Raw genomic sequence first — 11,125 nt, 5'->3', positions numbered from 1 at the left:
ACCCATAAACCATAGTGACCAGGAACACCTCACCTGAAGCTCTATGCTTAACATTTAAGTGGATAAACTGCTCCTTGACCCTCAACACAGTGATCTGAAAAATAGCAGGGAGCCACACTACCCAAATTCTCCCCTTATCACTCTTAGAATAATTAGCTGTCACAGACCATTCATTACCAAAACTACTAAACACAGCTCCAAACCTCTTAGCTTTCACTTTAGTCTCCATGAGCCCAAATAAGCCCAAGTTGTGTTGCCTCAAAAACTATAAAACATCACATCTCTTTCCAGGCAAATTTAGGCCTCTCACATTCCAAAAACCGACACTATCCATGGGAAGGGTTGGAACACTCCCCCTCCTCCATCACCCCATCTAACACTCTTCCTTCATCTATGCTACATAGCCTAGCATTTCCTACTAACTCCTGAGGCTTCCTTCTCTGAGCATTAGAGCTATTATCAATCACCTCTTCTTCTTCCAAACACGCAAAACTGTTCATAGTATCAACATTTGCTGTCATACCCTGTTGTCTATCATTCTGTAAGCTGTCAGTTTGCATAGTATTCTATTGCCTCACTTGCACTGGTTTCCAAACTTTCCTAACTGTTTCTCTGTTCATAGTCTCCCGCCTTCTATTCTGTTTCCTTGTCCACAGATTAGGGCAGTTTCCTTCATCATGACCCATCCCTTTGCACTTATTACAGTTAATTGGCTTCCATTCATAGCTGACTTTCTGGTTAACAGTAACTCCTTTCTCATCTAGAAAGTCAATTTCAGCAGAAAACTCTCCATCAACAGGCACTTCCACCATAAGCCTAGCATATTCTAATTTCTCTTTATTTGCTGTGATCTTATCAGTTTTCACTGGCCTCCCAATCAACTTCCCTATCTTCATTAGAGAAGTCTGCCCCCAAAACTTCAAATTTAATCCAGGTAATCTAACCCAGATAGGCACCTCCTTAATTCCTTCCTTCTCTAAATTTATGCCTGGCTCCCATCTCTTCATGATCACAGGCCTATTATCAAACATAACAGGGCCTCCAGACAGAACCTTCTCCATGTTTTCCTTACCTCGAAACCGAACCAGATAAACTCCATTCGAAAGCAGATTAACTTTGTCTATTCCAAATCTCCCCCAAACCCTTCGAATAAATCCATTCATAACAAAATAAGGGATCCTGGCACCAAGGGCATAGAAGATTATGGCCAAGCTCCAGTATAGTATTTCCGGATCAACATCCTCATCAGTAATCTGAATCTTTTCTCCCTTATCCAATCCATTACTCCCATCAACCTGACCAGAGACATCCTCACTAGACAAATTTAACCCCTCATCTCTGGTATTCTTGAACATTGCACTCCATCTTCTAGAAACATCCCCTCCACGAGGCCCATGAACCCTAAAAACACAGGTCTCTAGGATTTGAGCAGAGTGATGCGGACTAGGGCTTAGACCAACATGCATACCAAATACATACCCACTGGAGACAGACATGTTATCTCTAATCATCATTAAAGGGGTCGGGTTAACAGAGCCTGACTAAACATTTGAGTTTCGCCTATTCACTGTTCCATTGAAATCTGCACTAGGATTAAGGGAATTTTGGTGTATTACCTGCAACCAATCATTAAACTGCGCCGAATACATCTCCTTATCTTCCTGAGAGACTCTCCTTGAAGGATCATCCTGATCACCTTTGCCTTCAAGCCAACTAACCTCAGACCCAACCTCATCCTCACGATTTTGGGCATTACGAACATTCAATCGGGTTCTAGGCTTTGGGCCACGCTTCTTCTTAGACTTAGATGAGGAACCCTTCTTCCCTTTACCCTTCTTCCCCTTGGCCATAGCCCAATCAAATATTTCAAAGGAAGAAAAATGGTGGAAACAAGGATTTTCTCTCTCTAGGATTTTCTCTAGGATTTTCTCTCTACTTTCATTCTATTCAATTAGCTTTTTAATTAGCTTAGTTGAATGCATTTGAATTTCATTTGATTCAAAAATCTTTGATTGAATGTGTTTGATTTTCATTTGATTCAATTAGCTCTGTTGAATGCATTAGACTTTCATTTGATTCAAAAAGCTTTGGTTAAATGTGTTTGACATTCATTTGATTCAATTAGCATTGTTGAATGCATTTGATTTTCATTTGATTCAAAAAGCTTTGTTTGAATGACTTTTATCTGATTCAAAAATCTTTGTTTGAATGTGTTTGACTTTCATTTGATTCAATTAGCTTTGTTGAATGCATTTGACTTTCATTTGATTCAAAAGGCTTTATTTGAATTTGTTCGAAGTTCATTTGATTCAATGCATTGTTGAATGCGTTTGACTTTTATTTTATTTAAAAAGATTTGTTTGAAAGAATTTGACTTTCATTTTATTCAATTAGCTTTGTTTGAATGTCTTTGATTTTCATTTGATTCAAAAAGCTTTATTTGAAAGCAATTGACTTTCATTTGATTTAATTAGCTTTGTTTGAATGTGTTTAAATTTCATTTGATTCAATTAGCTTTGTTAAATGCATTTGACTTTCATTTGATTTAAAAAGCTTTGTTTGAATGTGTTTGACTTTCATTTGATTCAAAAAGCTTTGTTTGACAGTCTCAATATCTGAGTATTTACTCTCGTAATTTGTGTGGATTGAATGTATTCCCATATGTTCCCTAGATGGGAACATCTCCCATTTATAGGGTCTCGAAGTGCGTTCCCAGTCCTAGGTTATGGAAACCTAGGACTGATTGGGCTGCCTAGCAGTTTGGGTCCTTGAAAGCCGCCTTTCCTAGTTGGATATCTGTCTGTCATGTGTCGTGCACTGATTGGTCCACTATGGACTCCTCCCTGGGTGACACGTGGCAGACTCTGGTTGGTCCACGTGGCGAGGTAAAAATCCCCTAATCATTTGCCCCTTATAGGGGTGACGTGGCTTGCCACGTGGCACCTGTGGCATGTAACACACGCCGATAGGCGAACGACTTTTACCTTTTTTTTTTTGAAACATTATTCAGGGGTGCCCCTTGAAATTCTTACCCCCCTATATAAGGGTCATGCCCCAATCATTTTTCGCATATTCTCAAGATTTTCGAACATAGAATCTTTGACTTTTATAAAAGAACTTGTCTTTTTCTTAGAAAAGCACCTGTCACCTTCTACCTAACCGCCTATTTCTACAGCCGCCCTAGACTTTTTCCAAGCGCCAATAGTACCTTCAAACTAAAGGTAACTGCCTTCTTTTCTCTCATATTTAACTTTGTTTCTTTTCTTTTTTGAAAATGGTTTCCCAAAAGCACACGACACGGCCTAGGTTAGTGATCAACCAGACACCAAGGACGACTGAATCTAGAACTAGGAGTACCGACTACCCCTTGCTGGACCACCCTGTCCGAACTTCTCCGAGTCCGACTATCTCTGTGTCTATGCTGGACACCATGGCCATAATTAAATTGAAAGGAATGGTGTCCTTCCAACAAGTGTATTATTCCGATTGAGGGTTCAGAATTATTAAAAAGCTAATTCTTCTGAGAGGTCAAGTGATCGCAATGCCAAGGTGGAGGCCGCTTCCGATCAGTAATAATAATGTATAATTAATATTACAACTTAATCTTGACTGAACCCTTCGATTCACACCCAAATCGAGTAACTAATTCGACGCGATGAATCAATCCGTAGGATTAGATGAGTCATTTGAGAATTACGAATAAAGACGTCGGATATCGAGCTTAAAGCGTCGAAACCGAGCGTCGAAAGTCGAGTCGAATTAAGCATTCGACGAGACGAGAAATCAAGCAAACGACAAGTTCTAACAAAGTCGTAGCCTCGCATTGGCCTAGCCATGCGAGTGCTAGGCTAGCATAGGGCACCAACCGCATCGCATGGCTATACCGCAAGCCAAGCATGCATTTGCATGCTAGGCTCGCTAGCCGAACATGCTTGTGTGGTTGGTGCACCTAGTTGCACGCACGCTAGCTCCAGCATCCATGGCAGGGCTAAACAAGGCCTTGGCAAAGGCATCAAGGCCAGCTCCAGCATCCATGGCTAGGCTAGTCACCGCCTTGGTGAAGGCATCAAGGCCTTGGCAAAGACATCAACGCCTTAGCATAGGCATCAAGGCAGGTTGCCAGCTAGCTCATGCGTGTGCCAGCTTTTTCATGCGTGTGGGAGCTTGGTTGAGGGTTGCTTGGGGAGCAAGGGGTGGATGGTCCCCCCCCCCCCATGTGGTCCTCACCTAACCCTTTGCTCACCTCTTGACACTTGGCGTTTGTTGATTCACTTTTATTTTCAATTTGATTTTTGATTTAAAATAAATTGAATTAAGTGCAATTTTACCAATTCTCCCACATTGATAGGAGATTGGAATTCAAGGCTCCCTTCCCTATAAATACCCATCTTTTGAGATTGGGAAGGGACACTTGAGTTGAGAATTTTAAGGGATCTCCATGAAGAGAATACCTTGATTCTAATACTCTAGTTCTTGGTCTAGACCCGACTAACCTTTGGGGTAGAGACCATTCGGGTTGGGTCTCAAGGGTGCAAGCCGTTTGAGGCTTACGCACTTGCGAAGCTAGAGCTTTCAAGTACGAGCTCCTATAAAGAGCGAAGCGCGCGTCAAGGGTAAGATCGTTTTTTCTTCAATCTCTCTCTTTGTTAATTATTTATGTGATTGCATGTTTAGTTACATTAATTTGTGTGCGAGTCTTGGGCAGGTTTCAATCTGCGTAGTGTTGGACACTACGAAACCCAACAGCGGTATCGGTGCCGCGCTCATTTAATTACTGTAACCAATAATTAATTAAGGTGATTTAAAATGGATTTAAATTTCTGGTTTTGCTTTCTAATTAGATTAGAAGCTCGTTTTAATTAGTTTTAATCTCGTATTTATACTAATTTTTGTTCACGAACCCAGATTTTGACCCAAAAATAGTGAATTATGGGTGGTTTGTGTGCGAGTCTTGGGCAAGTTTCATTCTGCATAGTGTTGGAAACTACGAAACCCAACAGCGGTATCGGTGCCGCGCTCATTTAATTACTGTAACCAATAATTAATTAAGGTGATTTAAAATGGATTTAAATTTCTGGTATTTCTTTCTAATTAGATTAGAAGCTCGTTTTAATTAGTTTTAATCTCGTATTTATACTGATTTTGGCTCACGAACCCAAATTTCGACCAAAAAAATAGTGAATTATGGGTGGAATCGATGTTCTAAATTGTTTTTTACCCTCTTTGAGAACTGTCCAGAAGCCAAAATCCACCCAGAAACATGGTTTTCGAAGGGTTTTTCGTTTTGACGAAAAATTTTAAATCCTTAAACCTTGATTAATTATGGTATGTTAATGGTAGATTATGTGTATGGTTACATCATTAATCTACTGCAATAATAACCCTTATTAAGACTGTTTATGAAGTCATATTAGGTGCTTAATTTGGTGAGTTCATTTTTCACATAAACTTGTATTTTCACATTTTTGCAAATTAATTGCTTCAAGTGTGAATGTTTATGGTGAATTTGTAATTTTGAATTCCTTAAAAATTTTAAAGATCCAATCTTTAATTGTTTATTTGGTTGGAACTTTACTTTCTAAATTCCATGTTGAACTAATTTTTGAATTTAATCATTTTGAGTTGATTAAAGTACTAAAAGTTCAAAACTTGTGATTGAAATTTAATTAATCTTCATATAGGAAGATGTAATTTTTCAAGTTTACACAAGTTATTGTTGGAAATTTTTCATTGGATGAATGTGTTCATTTTTCCAACCCATTTAATTTTGTCAAATCTCATTATTACTCATGTTTGATTAAATTAATTGTGAGTATAGCCCTTCAATTTTGAAGCATCAAGATGAACCAAAATAATTTAAAGAACGGTTCTTGAATTAATTTTGGTTTGTGCACTAATATTGAATTTATTTAAGTTAGACTTGTTTTATTTTCATTCTTGCTCAATATTGGTTCTAAAATAAATTTAGAATCAAATTTTTATGTCACACATATATCGGGATTAAATCCCAAGATAAGAGCACGCAAATCAAGGCAAAGACCGCCTAAGCACACCCTTCGGCTAGCTAGGCTGTTCACGCAGCCCACATGTTGCTGCCGAGGTGCGTGTGTGGGTTGCTCATGCCTCGAAGGCACGCTGTTGTGTGGTGTACTTGAGCTAGATTCATGCTTGGTGCTGCATGCTGGTGCAATGTGTTCGTGGTTGGTGCATCGAGGATGCACGGCTGATGCACACATGGTGCTGCAATAGGGGTGCGTTGGTGCTACGATGTGCTGCTAGGCAGCACAAGCTCGCATGACTTAGGACCTTTGAGGCTGTGACTTGTGTGTGTGCAAGTGCCCTGATGTGGTCGGTGTAACGCGCAAGCGACGTCGGTAGTCACTCCCACTTGCTTGGGCCACAAGCGGTTGTGCGGGCGCGGCCACGCAAGGCACCTCAAGCTTTGGTGCTAGGCACTTGGGAATCATTGGGCTATGCGTTTTGCGATTTTTTTTTTTTTGCCGTTTTAATTATTTTATTATTTTAACGAGGCTAGAACTCGGTTTTAACGGCACTTGCAAAATAATTTGGCAAAATTTGGGTTAATCGGCTTAATTAATTAAATTAATTAAGTTGGATGCGGAATTTAGTGGGAACTTCGTTAATTACTTGAGCTAATTTTATTGCGTTTAATCACATAACGATTAACAACTTTGACTAGTTTTAATTAGGCGCGTTAATCGGATTAACCACCTAATTTAGTAACTAGTTTGCACGTGTTATGCATTGTTACTTGTTTTTTCGTTGTGAAATGCATGGGCCTTTCACATATAGTGAATGGATGAATGAATGTATGTTGTATCACAGGTTTTGTGAAAATGGCAACTAGTGGGGCCCGATTAGGATAGAAAATACGGATTGCGATCCGTTATGTATTTTTGTAAATCTAAATACGGTCAGCGTACCGTTGCGTATTTTTGTACCTTAATATTTAGATTAGTCCTAGTCATAATAACTAGTAGTTGCATGTTTGGTGGAGATGTCTCGAAGACGGTGTTTTTAAGAATACAAGCCAAGAGGTTGCAACGAAGACCCTTCAAGACTCAAGGGGTCATGCTAATTGCCAAATTGATCTTTTACTTATGTTTTCTATACATATAATCATGTTTATATATGAATGAATGGTATGTTAGATGCATGTTTAGGATTTCGAATGTTGCGATGATTAATTAAGTTCACTTAAATCAATCAACATAGAAACCCTAGGTCCCTATAAAATTGAGCTAAATTTGCCATTCCAAGAACAACACTTACCGAACTAATGCGCGTAGTGATGGGCTACACCAAAGCGAGGCATCACTACTTCCCTAGGAGCGTAAGGTATACTAGGCATACAGGTTGGTCTAGGTTAAGCTCAACGATATCCGTAAAGAGTCCTTAGATGTCTTGGCAATGGAGATAAAACGTCAAGGAAGCATTAGATGCGACGTTTTATCGAACCAAGAGTAGCTTAGAGATATTAGCAATTGGATTGTTTACCTTAAAATATTAAGTGTTAAGACAAGTCAAAGCATGCTTAATCACTTTTTGATTTTTGGGATCTTGGAATCGTTTTATTCTCGCCTAAAAGGGGCAAATATTAATGCGTGGATAAAACGCTCAATAAGATTGAAAATTTGCATGTATGCTTTAAAATTCAAACTTATTGGTTTTATGAATGGTTTTTCATTTTAACTTCTTTCAATTGTAGAATCATATCTGCAACTAATAACAACAACAACTCTATGTGCCCTGAACTCCCTGACAAGTTGACTTTTAGCCTAAACTTGGTCAACTTCAAGGAATGGGAAGAGGAACTCTGGAAAACTCTTCGAAATTGTTCCATGGAGTACATTCTTGTTACTCCCATTCCAAGCTTCTTCTCTAAGGGAATCATGAGTGATGAAACTCATGATGCATGATCTTTCGATTGCAAGAAAGTCTCACGACTAATGGCTAATTCCATCCCGGAAGAATGGAAGGAAAAGTTCTCCTCCTATTTTTCGGACATGTTCCTCAAAGCACTTGAGGACATTGTCAATGTGAGAGTCACCAAGAGTCTCAATGGCAACTATGATGGACTCGTGTTTGCTGTGACTAGGTCACTCTCAAACATGAAGATAAAGCCACCGGAAGAGGGTTGTCTTGCTCAGGAGTGGTACCGGCTTTGGTCAAGGGTCTACAGTACCAAGTTGAGACCCGGTATGCCCCTCCAACCTCATGTGATTAGAATGAATAGGCTCTTCAAACACATGGAGCTTCTTGGAATCCCATTGGAGGATGAGATGGCGGGTCATATCTTGCTTGCTTCACTCCACTCGGGCTATGATGCACTTAGGATGCATATAGCTGCGGGAAAGGAGACACACTCTTTAAGAGATGTGGTATAGCTACTTCGCCAAGCCACCTCCTATGGAGCAACCAAAAGGCCCTTGAGAGCAAAGAAGAAGGAGTTCAAGAACAAAGCAAAGATGCGATGCTTCTATTGTTGTGGGCAAGGCCACTACAAGAGGGAACGCAAGATCTTCCAAAGGGATGAAGAGGAGAGGAATGTTTCATCTACTTCAGGTGTCTTCATTAACACTTGTGTATAAAGCTATTCATAGGTATTGGATACCATTTTTAACTCACTTTATGCTCCCATTTTCAGAGACCAAGTGAGAGGGCATCACAAGTGGATGGGCAACTACGAGTGGACAATGAAGATGGTCTTTCCGTCGTGCTTGTAGACACATTATTTGTCTTTGGCTTGTAATGAACTAATTCTTGTTTATCATGCCTTTGAACATATTTTGATCTATGGCGTTGGACGCCGGGTTATTTGATCACAAGACTATAACAATGGTTGTTTTTTCAAATGTCTTGCTTATATGTTTTATGAAAATTGCATATTTTATATGTAATTAGACAAAAAGTTTATAATGTTAATGATACCACCAAAAGAGCTAAGACCATTGAGTCGAATCAAACCTACTTGTGGCATTGTCGTCTTGGCCACATTAACATCAAACGCATCAAGAAACTTCTTCATGAAGGTATTATTGACTCATTCGACTTAGAGTCGTTTGAAAATTACGAATGATGTTTATTAGGCAAGATGATAAAGCAACCATTCTCCAAGTTAGGAGAAAGGGCTAGTGACTTATTGGGTCTTATACATACGGATGTATGAGGACCAATGAGTACACCCGCAAGGCATGGTGATCGATATACATCCCCTTCACCGACGACTATAGCAGATATAGTTATGTCTACCTTATGTCGAACAAATCTGAATCTTTTGAGAAATTCAAAGAGTTTCAGAGTGAAGTGCAAAATCAGCTTGGCAAGAAAATCAAAGCACTTCGATCGGATCGAGGTGGCGAGTATTTGAGCCACGAATTCGACGATCATCTGAAAGAAAATGGTATTCTCTCATAATTGACACCTCTCGGAACTCGACAATGGAACGGAGTGTCCGAGAGGAGGAATTGAACCTTGTTAGACATGGTCCGATCAATGATGGGTCTTAGTGATCTTCCTATCTCTTTCTGGGGACACGCACTTCTAGCCGCGGCACTAACACTGAACCGAGCTCCATCAAAAGCTGTCGAAAAGACTCCATATGAATTGTGGACAAAGAAACCTTCACGGTTGTTTTTTTCTTAAGATTTGGGGTTGCAACGCATATGTCAAGAGGTTAATTTCTGACAAACTTCACCCAAAATCAGACAAGTGTTTCTTTGTGGATACCCAAAAGAAACTAAAGGGTATTACTTCTACAACAAATCCGAGAACAAAGTATTTGTTGCTCGTGATGGTGTCTTTTTGGAGAAGGAACACCTTTCCAAAATGACAAATGGGAGGAAAATCGAACTCAATGAAGTTCGAGAGGATGAGCAACAAAGTCAACTTGACAAAACTGAAAATCAAAGTGCTTTAGAACCAGCTATTGACAATGGTCAGAGTCAAACCGAAAATGTGCAAAGTCAAACCGACAATGCAAATGCTCAACCTATTACCCTGCGTAGGTCACAATGACCAAGATCTCAACCAGACAGATACCTCGTGTTGTCTTAATAGAAGATCAAGACATCCTAATAATGGATGGAGATGAGCCAGCGACATACAAACAAGATATGACAAGCCCCGACTCTGCAAAATGGCATGAGGCCATGAAATCCGAAATGGACTCCGTGTTTGAAAATCAAGTCTAGGACTTGGTTGATTTGCCCGAAGGTTACACACCTATCAGTTGCAAATGGATTTTCAAGTTGAAAACCGACAAAGATGGAAATTTATCTATATACTGAGCTAGATTGGTGGCAAAAGGTTACAGGATTATCCTAGCAGTTGCCGCATATTATGATTATGAAATATGGCAAATGGATGTCAAAACCGCCTTCCTTAATGGGATTTTGGAAGAAACTGTGTATATGACACACCTAAAAGGTTTTGTTGATCCAAGCAATGTTGGGAAGGTATGAAAGCTTAAGAAGTCCATTTATGGATTAAAGCAGGCAAGAAGAAGTTGGAATCTGCGATTCGATGAAGCTATTAGTAAGTTTGGTTTTATCAAGAATCTAGATGAGTCTTGTGTTTACAAGAAGGTCAGTGGGAGTGACATCGCATTCCTCGTCTTATATGTCGATGACATATTGCTCATTAGAAACAGAATTCCAATGTTAGAGACTGTAAAGACTTGGCTTAGAAAGTGTTTTTCAATGAAAGACTTGGGAGAACACAATACATACTAGGCATCAAGATCTATCGGGATAGATATAAAAGGATGATTGGATTGAGCCAAAGTACTTACATTGATAAGGTACTGGCACGATTCAACATGGAAAGGCTAAAATAGGGCACCTACCCATGTCACATGGCATAACTCTCAGCAAGAAGCAATGTCCATAGACACCTGATGAGCGGGAGAGGATGAATTAGATTCCATATGCTTCACTTATTGGATAGATCATGTATGCCATGATATATACTAAGTAGGATGTATCATATCCCTTGAGTGCTACGAGTCGATACCAATCAGACTCACGAGAGGCGCATTGGACTGCGGCCAAGAATATCCTAAAGTACCTGAAAAGGAACAAGGATAAATTTCTAGTCTATAGTG

The 11,125-nt window shown here is 39.6% G+C and overlaps 1 protein-coding gene across 1 annotated transcript; it reads right to left on the bottom strand.

Annotated features, from left to right (window-relative positions):
- Window positions 1–566: 566 nt before the first annotated feature.
- Window positions 567–1,496, bottom strand: LOC110706131. Its single transcript, XM_021884038.1, has one exon. The coding sequence runs from the start codon at window positions 1,494–1,496 to the stop codon at window positions 567–569; it is 930 nt and encodes a 309-aa protein (XP_021739730.1).
- Window positions 1,497–11,125: the final 9,629 nt, after the last annotated feature.

This window comes from Chenopodium quinoa, unplaced genomic scaffold, assembly GCF_001683475.1.
Source record: "Chenopodium quinoa cultivar QQ74 unplaced genomic scaffold, ASM168347v1, whole genome shotgun sequence".
Classification (NCBI taxonomy): domain Eukaryota; kingdom Viridiplantae; phylum Streptophyta; class Magnoliopsida; order Caryophyllales; family Amaranthaceae; genus Chenopodium; species Chenopodium quinoa.
Note: the sequence above shows the minus strand (reverse complement) of the source record. Positions and strands in the feature narration are given on the sequence as shown.

Bases quoted from the DNA above. Each gene is read 5' to 3' on its own strand.
- LOC110706131 (XM_021884038.1), bottom strand. From the start codon at position 1,496: ATGTCTGTCTCCAGTGGGTATGTATTTGGTATGCATGTTGGTCTAAGC.